Source organism: Trematosphaeria pertusa (assembly GCF_010094035.1).
Source record: "Trematosphaeria pertusa strain CBS 122368 unplaced genomic scaffold BU26scaffold_6, whole genome shotgun sequence".
NCBI classification, from domain to species: Eukaryota; Fungi; Ascomycota; class Dothideomycetes; order Pleosporales; family Trematosphaeriaceae; genus Trematosphaeria; species Trematosphaeria pertusa.
This window is the reverse complement of record NW_022987217.1, coordinates 2,022,709-2,038,231: the sequence shown is the minus strand read 5'-3', so window position 1 is coordinate 2,038,231 and position 15,523 is coordinate 2,022,709. Positions and strand designations below refer to the sequence as shown.

At 57.3% G+C, this 15,523-nt stretch overlaps 5 protein-coding genes across 5 annotated transcripts; 3 read left to right on the top strand and 2 right to left on the bottom strand.

The window, feature by feature from the left end:
- Positions 1-59: 59 nt before the first annotated feature.
- BU26DRAFT_299888 (uncharacterized protein) lies at positions 60-1,197 on the top strand. The gene is made up of 3 exons (XM_033821763.1): positions 60-241; positions 303-1,132; positions 1,193-1,197. The coding sequence occupies exons 1-2, from the start codon at positions 216-218 to the stop codon at positions 1,012-1,014; spliced, it is 738 nt and encodes a 245-aa protein (XP_033685317.1). The 5' UTR covers positions 60-215; the 3' UTR covers positions 1,015-1,132; positions 1,193-1,197.
- A 2,772-nt stretch (positions 1,198-3,969) lies between these two features.
- Positions 3,970-8,750, bottom strand: BU26DRAFT_504664 (P-loop containing nucleoside triphosphate hydrolase protein; the record flags this gene model as incomplete). Its single annotated transcript, XM_033826787.1, has 5 exons — positions 3,970-5,326; positions 5,380-6,162; positions 6,480-6,644; positions 6,697-8,582; positions 8,628-8,750. 5 exons carry the CDS (start codon positions 8,748-8,750, stop codon positions 3,970-3,972), a joined length of 4,314 nt encoding a protein of 1,437 aa, XP_033685316.1.
- Positions 8,751-9,150: 400 nt separating this feature from the next.
- On the bottom strand, positions 9,151-10,213 carry BU26DRAFT_550484 (uncharacterized protein; the record flags this gene model as incomplete). Its single annotated transcript, XM_033832057.1, has 2 exons — positions 9,151-10,069; positions 10,119-10,213. The coding sequence occupies 2 exons, from the start codon at positions 10,211-10,213 to the stop codon at positions 9,355-9,357; spliced, it is 810 nt and encodes a 269-aa protein (XP_033685315.1). The 3' UTR covers positions 9,151-9,354.
- Positions 10,214-10,702: 489 nt separating this feature from the next.
- Positions 10,703-11,827, top strand: BU26DRAFT_530667 (uncharacterized protein; the record flags this gene model as incomplete). Its single annotated transcript, XM_033830974.1, has 1 exon — positions 10,703-11,827. One exon carries the CDS (start codon positions 10,703-10,705, stop codon positions 11,825-11,827), a length of 1,125 nt encoding a protein of 374 aa, XP_033685314.1.
- A 780-nt stretch (positions 11,828-12,607) lies between these two features.
- BU26DRAFT_424574 (uncharacterized protein) lies at positions 12,608-14,329 on the top strand (the record flags this gene model as incomplete). The annotated part of the gene is made up of 1 exon (XM_033823574.1): positions 12,608-14,329. The coding sequence occupies one exon, from the start codon at positions 12,608-12,610 to the stop codon at positions 14,327-14,329; it is 1,722 nt and encodes a 573-aa protein (XP_033685313.1).
- Between the last annotated feature and the right edge of the window lie 1,194 nt (positions 14,330-15,523).

Below are 15,523 nucleotides of genomic sequence, written 5' to 3'. Positions count from 1 at the left end.
GCTCATCGATGCGGGTAACTCGCAGTTTGCGTGTTTTCTCTCCACTCTCCACGGTTCTTTGATAGCTATTTGCTTCACTTGTTTCTCTTCTCATCCACAATTGCCAAACTATCACAAACACGTTGCGAATATGTACATAAACGCCCACTACATCGTCCACAGGCCGACCTCTAGTCACACTCCGCTCTTTCTGAATTGCAAGATCGTACCTAGTCATGTATCACGACAGCCCTGAATCCGAGTGAGTAATGCTCCCTTCCTCTCATAGAAGTCTCCCGTTCGATGACTAACTACCACACAAGCGACGGCGCCCAGCTAACCCGCGATGCCCTCCAAAGCCACACTCAGGCCCATCCTGCTCAAGCCAGTCACGCTGGAGATAGCTCCTCCCACGACTCCGAAAACACACAAAGCGGTGCCGACCCCACTCAGGCCAATCCTACTGGAGTTCCGAACGAAGATGAAGAGAGTCTCCTCTCAGTAGCAGGCTCAACCATATCCTCCCTAGGGCCTGACTCCAATGCGTCCGCGACAGTCGAAGACCTGGACCAGCTCCATGGAAGCGACCAGTTGCAAGCCCCTGACCCTCCTCATTCCGAAGTCGAGCTTCAGACTTCACGACTGCCTGCAGATCGACTTCTAGCGCTCGCCATTGCCGCAAGCTACGTATCCCGACCTTCTGGAGATGGAGATGCACGTCCGAGAGCCACTGAACCGCCGCAACACCCTCCGGCTGCTGAGAGCCACGTTCAACCGAATACAAGCACAGGAGCGGTACTACCCGCGACTACTACAGACAGCGCGGCATCATCTGCACCCCTCCGGCGCGAGCAGGACACGCTCAGACGCACGGACGATGTCGGTGCAGGAGAAACGCCAGACCAGCGCGATGCCGGCCGATACCGAGCCCGTACAAACGCCACAGCACAACTATTACCAATACTAAGTCTTAATCCCCAGGCTTTCTCTACTACACAACCCACTGCTAACCGGTTCCTTACAGCCAGACCTTAGGGCATTCGCTGCTCATTACCGTGCACGGCTAGAGGAAATACAACAAGAACGGGATCGCAGTCTCTCAAGCATTGCTCCCTCGTACGCACCTGGCGACGAACACGTCGGCCATGACTGGGTGAGCTCATCTCCCATTTAAACTCTCTAACTGCAAAACACAGCACTAATCTCCACCTAGTCTCCCTCCCAACTAGCTGCCCACGATTCCTCACCCCCACCCACCACCTTGTCCTCCCTCCTAACCACGCTCCTCGAAAACCCCACGCTGCTCCTCCTTCACGGCGCCCTCTACCTCCCCATAGCCGCCTACGCCTGGCTCGTCAACCAACTGCGCAGACTAACCGCGTTGGGGCTCGCGGCTCCGACGGAACCCTCCTTCTTGCCGTTTGCGCTGCTGCTCTTCTTCTGGCTGGTTGCGCTGGGGCTGCTGGAGGTTGTGCTGGCGATTTGTGCGGTGCTTGTTGGGAGTTTGGTGGCGTGGGCCAGGGCGGGGTACGCAGCGGGGAGAATGGGTTGACGGATGAGGCAGGGGGAGGGGAGGGGGATGGGATGGAGTGAGCTGCGGTTATGGTATGGAGACTGCGGTGGAGGGTTTGTGGGATGAGAAGCAAGGATCCCGCAGTCATGATATGATATTGAAATGCCGAAAAACACCTTTGTACGCTCTATCTAAAGCAAACGCCTCCCGTGCCTGGAACTATGCAAAAAACAAAACACTATGCAAAAAACCTCTCTCCAAACCAACTACTCCACTCTCCTCAACTAGAACGACCCGCGCTCTTCACACACAGCAAAACAACCCGCCGGCCATCCACCCCCTTCAAAGCCCCACCCAACTTCACCGCACCACGCTCAAATCGCCATCTCCCTTCCCTCTCCTTCTTTATTCCCATTCCTAGACGTCACTCATCGATAATAAGGCCTCGCCCTCTCAACCGGCAACCCCCTCCTCCGCCTCTCCATCGCCCTCGCGCCCTCCCACCCCAACACCTTCTCCCTCTGCACCTCCCTCGCTCTCCTCTCCTTCCACAGCCTCTCCACCTCCGCCTCACCCAACACTTCGACCTCCCCGTTCTCATCTAGCGTGCCCCCGCCGCTCATCCAGTAATGCGTCTGCTCATGCACGCGATACTCGCCATAGCGCGCGAAACTGCGCTCGCAGTTCGGGCACTGCTTGCGCGCCGGCTGGCCGTGGCTGTTTACGTAGATGTCGGCGTCGCCGGGCTGCCAATCCGGGTGTGTGTTGGGCGTTGCGGGGCTGACGTGGTCGGGGATTGTAAGACGCAGGCTGGGGCGCTTCGGGGGTTGGCGTGGAGGAGGATTGCTGGGAGTGTTGGTGGTAGGGGAGGCTGAGGGTGAGGTAGTGCGTGAGCTGGTGGTGCTGTGGTAGGTGAAGGAGCTGGGTACGCTGGCGTCGCTGCTGGATGGTGTGCTCGCTGTGCGTGAAGGACCGCACTCGGACGGCGAAGCCGTAGAGTCCTGCGTGGAGGTCTTCGAGGGGTGATGCGAGCTCTGATCGGTGCATGTGCTAGCACCGCTTGATGCATTCGACGCACTTTCCTCACTGTCCGTCGACGGCTCCGGCACCGAGAACCCCTTCCTGAAGGCCTCGGGGTCATAAACCGCCTTCGCTTTCGCCTTCGCCTTCAAAGCCATAACCCGCGACGGACGACTCTTAATGCAGGTAACAGGACTCTGTTCCAACTTCCCCTTCACACCACTCTTCCTCGCCTCCCTCCGTCTCCGCATCTCCCTCCGAAAAAGCTCTTCACGCTCCCTCTCATGCTCATCCACCGCGCCGACCAATCCCTCGCAGAGCCACAGCCAGCCGTCGTACATCTTTGCTCCTACACCGCTTGCCCAGCTCAATACCGTGCTCTTCACATTCCCAGCGAGTTCTTCGATCCTGTTCTGAGAATTGCTCTGCGCCTTGATTTGCGGCGTGACTTGTACTTTCTTCTCCCTCTGCTCTTCCTGCTCGTCTTCTTCTGCGCGCCGTCTCTTCTTGCTCGGAGCGGGGCCGGCGGGAGGAGCAGCAGCAGTGACTCGTCCCCTTCTTCGCGGGCGTAGGAAGTCGAAGTCTGTTTCATTTCCCGGTGCTGCATCCGCGGGCGGCGGCGGCGCGTTTCCGAGCGGCCACGGCAGGTCGTCGTAATTATCGGACATATTTTTTCACGGTTGAACGTATATGGTATGCGGAATTGATGTTGGAACTGGTGTTTGTTTCTTCGAAGACGGGAAGATTGCGGGAGAAAGTGGAATAAAAGGTCGGTGGTAGGACAATGGGAACAATAGAACAAAGGCGACAATGTAGCTTTGTTTCTGGAGAAGAAGTTGAAGTTAGGCTAATCCGAATTGGGGATAGTGAAGGGCGAAAATAGAGATTTGGCTGTGCGGTGTGAGTGAAGGGGATTTATCACATGACATCATTTCCTCTCGCTGCTCTCGTCCCACAGGTCTCCATTCTACAAACCAAGAGACGCATATTACTCATCCGCTATATTCCACCATCTCCAAAAACGGAGACATAACGCATCAATGGTATAGAACAGCCTCGCTCCCATAGAAGTAACACAATCTCTAGCACACGCTATCCAACAAAGGGAAAGCCGAAACCCAGAACTCCTCGTATAAAGAGACAAAGCAAACCAATCGGCGCAAAAGCCACCACCCATGGTATCCAACGAAGGACGAAATATCTAGAGAGCCTTAGAGGCTACTGAACGCATGTAAAAGGGGTATAACAGAAGAAAGTGGGTATAAGAGGTATGACACAGCTCCGCTCCACACGAAACTTAATAAAGAGTAAGAAGGACAAAAGCCGCCCGAAGTAAGTCGGATGGATGAAGTGGAAATGCATGATGCAATGGGGTATAAGGCAACAAAGTAAGGAAGAAGAGCAGAACAGAAGAGAAGATGCAAAGCGAACGTTAACCCCCTAGGCTGCAACGGACCTCATACTGTGTCGGCGTTGGAGCCTACGAACCCGGTCGCAAGGCCCATATCCATTCTCAGGAACTGGTCTTGATGGTTCTCGATCCCATCCATAGGCAGCATCCCGCCTGCATTCATGGCATGGGCATCCATAAGCACGGCAGAAGCTCGGCGACTGTTCGTCGCAGAGCCCATATGCGAGGGATGAGGGGATAGCTGTGGATGCGAGTGATGGTGTTGTTGTTGATGCTGCTGGTTTCGACTCCGATTCATGTGCTGTCGGGCGGCGGCCCATGCCTGAGCTTGCGCCTGAGCTTGTGCCTGTGCTTGAGCGTGGGCTTGTGCCTGTGCGTGGGCCTGTGCTTGGGCTTGAGCATGGGCCTGCGATTGAAGATGGGCGTGCATCTGTGCTGGGTGGATGGGCGTAGGTTGATGCGGAAGCCCGTGAAGAGGCGTGTTGTCCATGGAGACGTCTTGCGAAGCGGGTACAACGTCGAGGTCTACGTCTGCATCGTCATCCTCGCCTTCAGCATCGATTTGATCGCTGCCGAGCTCTGTGCCAATTGTAGTCGGCGGCGCTGAATACGGCGTCGATTCCACCTTGACGTTGGGTGCAGCAGCACTGGTATTGATGCTGGTGAAGGGCTGCGCAGGTATGCTCGCCATTGAACAACTCCTCGACGGTGCATTTGGCAGTGGTTTCTGTGCCGCCAGACCACTCGCCACATTCTTAGTTTCTCTGACGACGCTCTTCCACTTCTCGATCAAGCGGTCATAGTCCCAGTTTCGAAAGTCCATGCCATGCCTGCCCAGCTCCTTGACCGTCTCCGTGCCCAGCGTGAAGCTGATCGGGGAGAGCTCCGGCCCTCCTGATGCCCTTCGATTCGACTTTAGATATTCAATCTCTCGCCGTGCATTCTCCAGGCTAGTCTCCGCTTCCCGCCGTAGATGGTTGGCGCGCGCATATGACCGCAGGACTTCCACCTGCCAGTGTTCCTGCCGCGCCTTGTCTGGCTGGTGTATCCAATGATTGTATGCATCCGCAATATGGCAGAACAGCTTCTGCGGGTCGGGGTCGAAAAGGGGCGGCGTCGGGAGCGGAGAATTGCGGCCAGACGGGGGGTTCGAATGCGAGCAGGAGGGATAGGCGTGATTTATCTGCTTCTGCCGCTGGTGTGCAAGCAACCGCTCGCGTACCTGGCGATTGAGAGCCTCGAGCTGCTTCTGGCCAGGCGGCTGTATGGACCACGACTCGCTTGTGGGAAACGGCGTCGGGGAGAAGAGGGTCGAGGGCGGAGGGAGTATCTGCAGGCAGAGGCTGGGGAAGTTGAGAGTGTACGGGTCGAAGTCGAACAGGGTTTGGCCCGTGGCTTTCGCGCTGAGAGGGTTAGTGTGCATTCCAATGAATCCGCGGTGATAGTGCCGCCATACTTAGCTTCCCTGACGCTCCGCAGCAGCTCCCGCAAAGCTAGCTCTGTTGCCCTCGCCGTCTCCTGGTCCACCGACAGCTTGTGCCGCTGGTCCAATTCCGCCTTTTGCATCTGCCGGGACACCTCTCTCCTCACCTCTGGCGTCTTCGCGCCCAGTGCCCGCGGCGCAGCGGTGCTCGGCCCGCCCCAGCTGACGTCCTTGAACTGCTGTCTCTGCTTCGCCGGCCTCAGCTCCGGCAGCTCGTCGTCCTCGTCTGGGCTCTGCGCGATTGACGGCGAGCCATCGCCCGTCACCGAGTGCTTCTTTGCGGGCGTGCCGCTGCCCTCCCTCTTGACGGAGCCCTTCGCCTGCCTGCGTGTGATGCCGCCCCGGATCTTGCGTATCTCCTCCACGACGTGCACGCCATCGGCCGGCTTCGGGTTCTTCGCGCGAATGTAGAGGTCGAGATGGCGGCCGAGGCTGCTCGACGTGAATGCCTGGCCGCAAAACGGGCAGTGCTTGTCCTTGGGCGCTTTGAGCTGGGGCTGCGAGGGGTCGGCGGGCTCGGAGGTGTCGCGGGGCGGAGGTTGGGCTGGAGCTGGAGCTGGAGGTTGAGCTTCTGTCATGGCCAGCTCAGGAGTCCACCACAGCGTCGCGGAACGGCAGGCGGGAATCGGAATTCGGAAACGAGGGACAATCAAGCTCACGGCAGCGTTCCAAAAGGCGCGAGAGGCAGCTAAGGCATAATTATGACAACGGTCGGGTATATGCAAAGGGAGAGCATTGTCATGGAATCGAAATTGTCTGTCAAAAGGAGGACGCGCTCGTCGTCAATACCGTTGGTGCCCCTAAAGATTTGGGGTGCTCAGCTAGCCCAAGCTCCCCCTAGGATTTGCACGCTCAGGCCCGCGGCGCGCCCCTGCTCGGTACGGGGAGGCGTCCCACCCGCGAGGGCGGTTGGGCCGGGCGCCATATAAGACTTTGGGGGGAACCTTAGAACACGTCCCCCGGCCTGGACATCGCCTTTTCCCATCAACACTCGCCGCGGGTGCCGTGCTGACGCTCATTTCACCTGTCTCCTGCCCAGCCTCGCCGCAGCGCGCTCGGCAATCTCCCCGTACTGCTCCATGCCGCCCTCCAGCTTCTTCAACTGCCCCTTGACGAGCCGATAAACGGTTCCCGCAGGCGCCCCTGCTTCCTCGTCGTCGGAATCCTCCTCTTCGGGCTGCTCGTCCGTGTGCGCCCCTGGCGCTAGCTTGTACGGGCTCTCGCCCTCCACCACAGTCCTATAAACTTTGTTAATGCCCGGGTCGATCGCGCTTTTTACTGGAATCGTACCTCATGAAGTACCTGTCGTGGGTGACTACCAAGAGCGCACCGTCGTACTCCCGCAATGCGTTGACTAGGCCCAGAATCGTATCCGCATCCAAGTGCGTCGTGACCTCGTCCAGAATGAGTAACTGCGGCGGAGGCCACAGGAGCTTCGCCAATGCCAGTCTGACCTTCTGTCCTCCAGAGAGTAACGCGAGCGGAACGTCTGATGCCACCTGTCCTTGTAGTCCCAGGCTCCCCAGGATCTGCCTTGCATCCTTCTCTTCCATTTCGCTCCCACAGTATTCCATCAAGTGCGACAGCGCCGTGAGCTTCGGACTAGCCGCAGCTATTGCATTGATTTCCTCAACGCATTGCTGGGAGAAACGGCCAAACTTCGCACGAGAATGCCGAGTAATGGTGCCTGACGTGGGTGCAAGGCCTCCTGCAGCATCATCTCCACTACCCATAATGAGGGATACCAAGGTCGTCTTCCCGGATCCATTGAGTCCTGCGAGGCCCACCCTCTCTCCCGGATGGATAGTTAAGGTAATATCAGTCAAGACAGGTACCTTCCTACTCCCCGGATAGGCAAAGCACACCTTCTCGAGGCTCACCAGCGCGCCGGGGAACCGCAGATCTGGCGGCTGTCTGGGAAAGGCCATTTTGACCGATGGATCGAAGTCTGGAATCTCAATCTCCGCCCTTCTGTTGAGAAAATATCCCCCAAGATCGCGGTTGAGCTTGAATCGGCCTCCCTTCAGACCCACTTCTATACCCATTCGTTCGTCGAGCTTCTTCTTCCGGGACGCAGCTTGTTTGAGCTTCTTGTCGTCGCCTTTCTCTCGCGCTGCTTTGATATTGCTGGCCACTGTCTTCTCCATGTGTGTCTTCTGCTTGTCCTGGGCCTCCTTCATCTTGGTCAGGTAGCGCGCTTTCTTGTAGCGCTCTCGTTCATACAGGCTGAGATTGCCACGGAACGTCTCGAGGGTTTGATGTCGAAGGATGATCAATTCCTCCGCCACTGCATCACCAAAGTCTCGGTCGTGCGTGGTGATGAGCACCGTGGTTCCCGTGAGGTTGCGGATGTAATCCTGTAGCCAGATGATTGATGGAAGGTCCAAGAAATTGGTAGGTTCGTCGAGCAGCAGAACGTCGGCGTACTGGCAGAGCGCGCATGCAAGATCGCAACGCGTCCTCCATCCTCCGGATAGCTGTGAGAAGGGTTTGTCGATCCGATCCTCCTTGAACCCTAAGCCCAGAAGGACAGATCTTGCCTTGACCTCTGCCTCCGAAGCATCCATCAGCTCGAGCGCAGATTGGACGCTAGTAAGCATATCCGCAGCGGCATGCGTCTCCTCGCTCAGCTTCGTAAGACCAATCTCACTCTCATCCTGCTCCAGCATGGCCTTCGATTCCCCGAAGCGCTCTTCGGCTTTGATGAGCTCCTTCCTGGCCTGCTTCCCTCTTGCCCCGCTTCTTCTCTCGGCGATGCGATGTGCTTCTTTCAACTGCACCGCTAACCGCTCATGATAAATCTTCCTGTAGGCTCTCACCGGTGCCATCGGGTCGGTCGGGTGCTCCACGGCCTCGCTCAATATCCGCGCTTCCCGCGTGTACCGCTCCCTTACTCGATCACTCCGTACGACATGCTGCAACGCCGTCTCATCCTCCAACTTCAACCCACCAAGCTCTTCTTCAAGCTCGGCCTCTCGCGCCTGGCCCAGGAGCAAAATTCTCGTACTCCACGGGATCCCAGGGATCAGGCCGTCGGCAATCGCTTCGAGTAGAGTGGATTTCCCTGTGCCATTCCGCCCCACCAGGACATAATGCCGGGCTTCGACCAAGTGAAGATTCGCGTGGCTGAGAAGTTCCCGATTCGACACACTTATGGAGAGATCCTTCACAAGAATCTAATCGAGTTAGGGCCCAACCCAGGCACGATGATAAAGACTCACCTCTTTCGACGCCGGCGCATCAACGGCATCCAGCGCATACCGCGACTGCTGCGCCGTAACCGCAATATGTCCTCCGCCGGGATGCTCCTCGGGCACGGCTGTCTCCTTCCCTTTTCGCACCATGGGGGAAAACGTCAAATAATCTTTGCTGGGTGTTGAATCGAAAGAGACTTGAAAGGATTCGTATGTACTGCGTACGGTCTGTATGGCATTAAGATGTTTGTGAGGTGATCTTGCAACTTGATATACAAACCGTAGAAACAGGGAAGGGACTACAAAAGGCTAGCGCCACCGAAGAGTGGTGGGCTGACGAATACGGTGCGCCAAGAGCTTGCGTGGTCCTAGCTTAGGATGAGTCGAAGTGAGTCGATGCATGAGTGGCTCGGGTAGGAAGTCTTTGTGGAACCACAGACGAGGTGAAGCACCGCCACTTGCGGGGCGCGGGAGCATGACACTAGGCAGCTTCAACTGATATCCATACATCCAACAAGCGGAAGCCTTGGAGAAATTTTGGGCTGACTATAACTGCCGTGGGATACCTTCAATGGCTTTCGCTAATTCCAACTAAAAGTAGCAAAAGGAGGAGTCGGTGCCAGAATCCACAATAGTGCCACTCTGACCGTTGATTAAACATGTGTATAACTCAACAAGCGTCCCAAATGTTGCCGACTATCCAAAGTAGATGAACGCTTCGGATATCAGATGCGTGTTTGGCACCGTTAACGACCTATTCTTCCTTCTTGATCTCCGGGCCTAAATCCTCATCTACCAGATACTTTTCGAGCTTGAGCTGGTCCCTTCGACTGTTCCAGCGGTCTGCGGAAGTTTGTGCCATACTCAGGAGAACATCGTCTCTCACCTCCGGGTTCTCATTGAAGAACTTCAACCATGTCTTGTCTCCGTGGTCGAAGTTGGAGTCATCACCCCAGTTGATGAGAACCAAGTTGTGGACGAAGTCGCGAAGGGCAGACGGACGATCGCCCCATTCCTTAGAGGCGTATATCCCTGCATGAGGGTGGAAGAAGGTGTCATTGTAATGGTGGTCGTCCACTGTGGCCATCCAGATTCGAAAGATCGTCCGCATGGCATAGTTCATGAACTCCGGCGCCTCGAGTAGATATCCGACAACCCAGGCCCATATACAAGCCTTACGTTCCCATTCCACAGCGTCATCGTACGTTTCGTTAGATTCGATCGGCCGTCCGAGGTTCGCCACATCCCATCGTAGGTAGCCACTGCGTTTCCGGTAGAGTCCGCTGAGTACCCATTCGACGAAAAGCGAGAAGGATTCTGGATCCCACTCTTCAGGGAGCCTGATAAGGCTTATTTCAGACTGACATCGGAGGATATCTCTGAAATACTTCGAATAGCGGCAAAGGAGCTCCTGTGGTAACGTCCATGACGAAGATTTTGCCTGAACTGCGACAGAAGGGCCTTGAAGCCTGTATTCCTGAAATCAGCAGAGTACAAATGCCGCCAGAAGTGACCTACGCTTGCAGGACTGTATCTGATAACCCAAATTCGACGTCGGTCTCAGGGGGTGCGCGCGATGGTGTGCCGATAGATCTCTGCTTTCGGCGGGGCATGGCGCTCTAGTGCCAGAATTCGATGGTGGGGAGTAGAGAGAGGGAGGCAGCAACACTGGACTTCGACCGGAAGCTGCAGCGGTGAAGACCGATAGGTAGGTGCGGTGAAGTGAAGCCTTTACCGTCTACCGGTGCGTCAAAAAGTGCCATACGGTCTAATTAGTAGGTTCGTGTGTCGCGACTGACACCATGATGCCGCGATCGTGCTGTTGAAAGAGTCAGTTCAGGTCTCAGTAAAGACCCGGTGGACGAGATGTTAACTTGCATCCCCAAAGTGGCAGGCGCGACTGCCTTTTGCAAACTGACCAGTTGTTGGGGCCTTTCGCTGCGACTGCCCCAAAGTCACCTTTCACCTTCACCTTCCGTCACAGTGCGCTTCGACGCCCTGATTCTTCGGCCGGGCAACACTCTAACCTTCTGCAACACCTTTACCCTGGGCATCACAAGACCTTCGTTACCTCAGAAACAGCTCCTCCAACGACAGTCGTCATGACAGCAAAGACTACTAAGAAGATATCATCTGGCCTCCCGCACGCTCAAAGCGAAACGCAGGAGACGACAAAGCATTGGCTCACACGGCACATCCTGAGACCGTCGTCGCGTCAAAGGAAGGAGAGCAACGAGAAGGTCGAGATGAGCAGGCAGATGTCCCTAAAGCGACCGCAAACTGCCTCCTCAACAGACAGTGTGATACTACCGATACCACCCCCGATACCTCTCGAGCAGGCACACAGGCCTCCGCCCCGCCCGCCACGACCAGACTCTGGCGTCGTTCGAGAGGTGAATGCATGGTTGGACGCAAGCATGAACAGACCCTCACCGCCATTGATGGCGGGTCTATCTTACTGGAGGGAGGGGCCATACACCGACGCTACCGAGACCACTGGCGTCCAGTACGCCATTCCAATAGGGCACCAGGGCATAGAGAGACCGTCCACATCCCACAGTCAGCACCTCAAGTCGTTCTGCCGCCGTGCAAAGAAGATGCAGGTTCGAATGCCATCGCTCCGGCGAACATCGTCGCAGCGTGCTGCCGTTCAGAAGAAGCTGAATAGGCGGTCTATGTCGACACCACTCTTAGCTGTACCGTATGAAGAAACACGGGCGGGATCTCCACCAGCCTTCCTCACCAGAATGGGGTCTGTTTCCCGCGCCACAACACGACCTGCAACGGCAGCCGCTTCTACCCAAACTTCGCCTACCGGCGGATGGCTTGGGCTTGGCCAAGGGTCCCAGTTGAGTCTACCTCTGCGCAGAGGAAGCCCAGCAAGCGCGAGGTTCGGTGAGCCGGAATGCAACTTGGAGCGACGCATCAACGCTGTATTCGGCCAGGCCGCCAGGGCCGGCACCAATTTACGGCCAGCAACAGCAGCTGCCCACATCCCACGGGAGGACTCCATGGGTAGTCTTTCGGACGCCCCGACCTACTTCTCAGGGCCCCCTCCACCATCCTATCGGTCGCGTCCCGCCTCTATCCACTCGACATCATCTTTCGGTTGCATCGATGGTATGAATCCGGAGCAGAGACAGATTAGCCAACAAAAGGCGGCACAGCGTCGGGGCATGAAGGGAAAGCTCAGAAGATTGGCGCAGAAGGCCTATCTCGCGAAATAACGGCTATCAGGACAGCCAGAAAGACATATTCGAAGAAAAGGGGCCGAAGGGGAGCGACTGTGAACGGGTGAGAAGGAGATGGAAATGGTATCAGAAGAGAGCAAAGGAGCGCAGGATGTCCATAGGATGCACATACTTACGAGCGGCGCGATGCCACCGAGGAGCAAAAGTTGGAAACGGAAGGCTCCCTTTACATGGCATTCTATTCAGTCGATTTCCTCGTGCATAATCTATCAAGTTCCATACCCACTCCCTCCGGGCGGCCTGGATGAGGGAGACGGCTGGCGCTCTAAGAGGAGTGGCAAAAATGTTATCGACCACAAGGACTATCAAACAGTGTTGAGATCTGTAAGCAGGAATTAGACCAGCCAAATCCCCTTGATGAAGTCGTTATGCATCGAAGACGGTGATGGTGAGGTTGTGCGACGCCAAGGGTAGGAGCGGGCCGCGGTCAGCCGAATTCGTCGCTGCCGCTCGGGCGCTTTCACCGCCTGCTCTTTGTGATTTGGCAGACGCACGTCTGCCATCACCACCGACTATCATTGGGCCCAACGTGGCAGACACTGTACAACGCCCCTCCGCCGCCCACATTCGCGCAATTGAGCCCCAGGCCCGTTGACGATGCGACCGGCGACACCAGCACATCTGCGCTAGCTGCTCGATTCCCGGCGCTGACCCGCTGGCCGCCCGCTGTCCTCACGGCCGAAGACATCTACATACGCACTCTACCTGCACCGCAGCTCACCTGCCCAGGACGCAGCCACGCGGTCAAAAGTAAGCATGGCTTCTTCTTCTGCCGACGCTCATTCGCAGCCGAGACGGCCTCCCCCAATGGCGAGACAATCCTCGACGTCCTCTCAGGTGTCGCAGTCGCCGTCCGACACCCACCAGAGAGCTGCACCGAAGGTCCCGCGCCAGCACGTCGTTGGCGGCAGCCGTATGCAGAGGAACGCATCCTTTGGCAAGAATCTCAATAAGCTGAACAAACCTACCCAGGCCCATGGCGGCGATGGCAACGCGGCCAAACACCACCGGCGCTCCCATTCTGGCAACTCCACTTCCGCGCCCAGCAGCCCGCGCCCGAGCTTCAAACGCAATGCATCGTCTGGCGGCATTGTGAAGGCAGCTAACCACACACACGGCCACGCTGCGATACGCAAGAACTACTCAAGCGGGCACCTGGCGCGGCAGGGAGGGCCGAAAACTGCACTGAAATCATCAAAGAGCGAAATAGCACCGCCGAAGCGTTCGCTGGCGAATCCCGGTAAAGGCCGCCAACAGTCACCGGACGCTCACCCCACCGTCCACTTTGACGTCGGGAACGACGAGGAGGGCCCGGACGACGGCTGGACCGAAGAGAGCGCTTCACAATCACCCACCACGACGCGGTCGAACACACGCTCGAACTCGGTAATACTAGATCCACAGAAGATGACGGGAGGAGCCGAGGGCAACACGGGAGAACGTTCACGGACAGAGGCAGACAACCCCGAGATCCATCCGCTTTCAAGTGGCGCCACTCATATACTACCCGACCGCACGCGCGATCCACGCCAGACGAACGGCGGCAACTCCCACCACCATTCACGTCCGCCCGACGCCGACATGATCACATCGCGGCTGCTCCAGCGCAGCTCGCACCACAACCCTCCTCCACAGATGTCCTCAATCACGGCGGCGGTGGTATCGAACCACCAGGATGCGCGCGAGCTGAGCCAGAGCGCAGGCTCGACCTTGGTCGATACGCCTGGAAGGGACTTGGTGTCGCGGTTCATGGACGGAGACGGCTCAGCTGGGACACCGAACAACAGTAGCTTCTTGCCCTCGCGCAATTCCCCGCAGGCTGCAGGAAGCGAGCTTGACAAGACGAAGAGGAACAAATCTATGCCAAACGTCGCAGGTCAAGACACACCTACGAAAGCGCAATCTCGCCGGTCGGGGACGAGCACACCGACTGACCTGCCGCCATCGAGGACACAGCAGAAGCTACTGCTTCAGCGAGCCTCTTCAAACATTGAACCCCAGAAGCTGGTCCCCGTTATTCTCCCTCGGACCGGTGGTCCCACCTTTCTCCACTCGGGGATGACGTACACTGGAGATAATGAAGGACGCCTCGATCCTCGCCTCCAGCACCAGTTCAATCACGTTGCGGTCGAATACGACGTTGTGCGACGGTATCGCAATCCCCTCGCAGATGCAATCGTACGAATTGAGCAGATTCCTGGAACTCCCCGCAAGACTCGCGTGCCGAGGTCGGCGGGTACCAATGGCTTCGTTACCGTGCACGGCGGCAGCAGCCTGAGCACAAGTTTCAACGATGAAACGGACGGCTCAGGCACTCGGCGGTCGCGAGTCAGCTTTGAGAACGGGCGGCGCAGTCGCGACGATGGCGACCTTGAAGGCAGGCAAAGTTTCGAGAGTGACAACGGCAGAATCCGCAACGAGGCAGAAGAAATCTGTCGGCGGCTGTGGGAGAGCAGCGAGGTGGTCGAAGGCGACTGATGGACGTCTGACACGTGTCGAAGAAGCTTGACTGAACGAAGCGAGCCGTCCCAACCGATATGACGAGAGCTTGTCCTCGGTGCTCGCGATGCCTCCTATAGGCGTTGGGGTCGACGGGGTGTATTTGCGATTAAGTTGAAGAGCTAGGCGACTGGGCTGCATGCGGTTGGGGGCACTGGTTGCGACGGTATGCAGGGCCAGCTCAACGCGGCACTCGCCTTTTACACTGTACGATATTCAACGGCCACCGCATTTTCTGGGCAGAGAGGATGTTGGCAATTGGGCCAATTCCATCACGGTGCATTTACTGGACGGCGGGTTGGGGGTCGCAATAATAGGGCCAGGGGTGGGCTATAGCCAATCACCACAGCAGGCCAGGCCGGCGTAATGGTAATTTCTTCCTCTTCAAGCACCAAATTTCAAGCAATCCTCTTCCAAGTTTCCATTTGTCACGAAGAATACGTTCGCACCCTGCTGATTATTGCGGCGCAAAGGAGCTGGAAAGAATAGACGGTAGAGCACCAAGTTTAGAGGGCCGCGAGTGGCTGAGGCAGCCGTCAGACGCCAAGGTGTTGCGACAGTGCGCGCTTTCTTGCGCGAACACGTTGTCAGGGTTTTCCTCTCGCGCGGAGTCGATTGGGCAGTGTGCGCCGCTGTGCCCCGCCGCGACAGAAGAGGTTTCTGAGCCTGCCACGTCTAAAGAGGGCCTGAGGCATCTTGCCCGAGTCGCCCGTCACACTCGCCGGGCATGGGTGCTGGGCCGACGGCGCACCGCGCGAGTGATTTGCTGGCGCCGTTTCAGCGTGCCGAGCACAGTCGCGGAGCAGCGGCGAGGAAAAGTGGGATCTGGGGAACAAACAGATGGTCCCGTGCGTGTCGCGGACGGCGCAGGTCACGATAGCAACCGTTGGAGTTGATGCTGTCAGCCGGAGATTTCAGCGTCAGCGATCGACTACTGCGCGCGCGGCGGAGGCAATCTCTGCGCCCTGCCAGGTACCCGAGAGCCCGCCCAGCGCGGTGGTTAGCGCCATGCCACGACCCCAGCACCTAGCAGCGCCGGGAAATTGCGCATGGGAGATTACGCCTCATATAAGGCTCGTGTGCCCCATTGCTCCCCCAAACGCCCGTCCAGCCCCAGCCAACCCGCCGTTGTTTCCAACAAGTCCAACCCAGTCACTCCTTTACAACTACCAG

What these genes read in the sequence shown, in the direction of transcription:
- BU26DRAFT_299888 (XM_033821763.1), top strand. Translation starts at nt 216, where the DNA reads ATGTATCACGACAGCCCTGAATCCGA. An exon ending in CACGACAGCCCTGAATCCGA is followed by an intron (nt 242 to 302) that starts GTGAGTAATGCT and finishes CTACCACACAAG; the next exon opens with CGACGGCGCCCAGCTAACCC.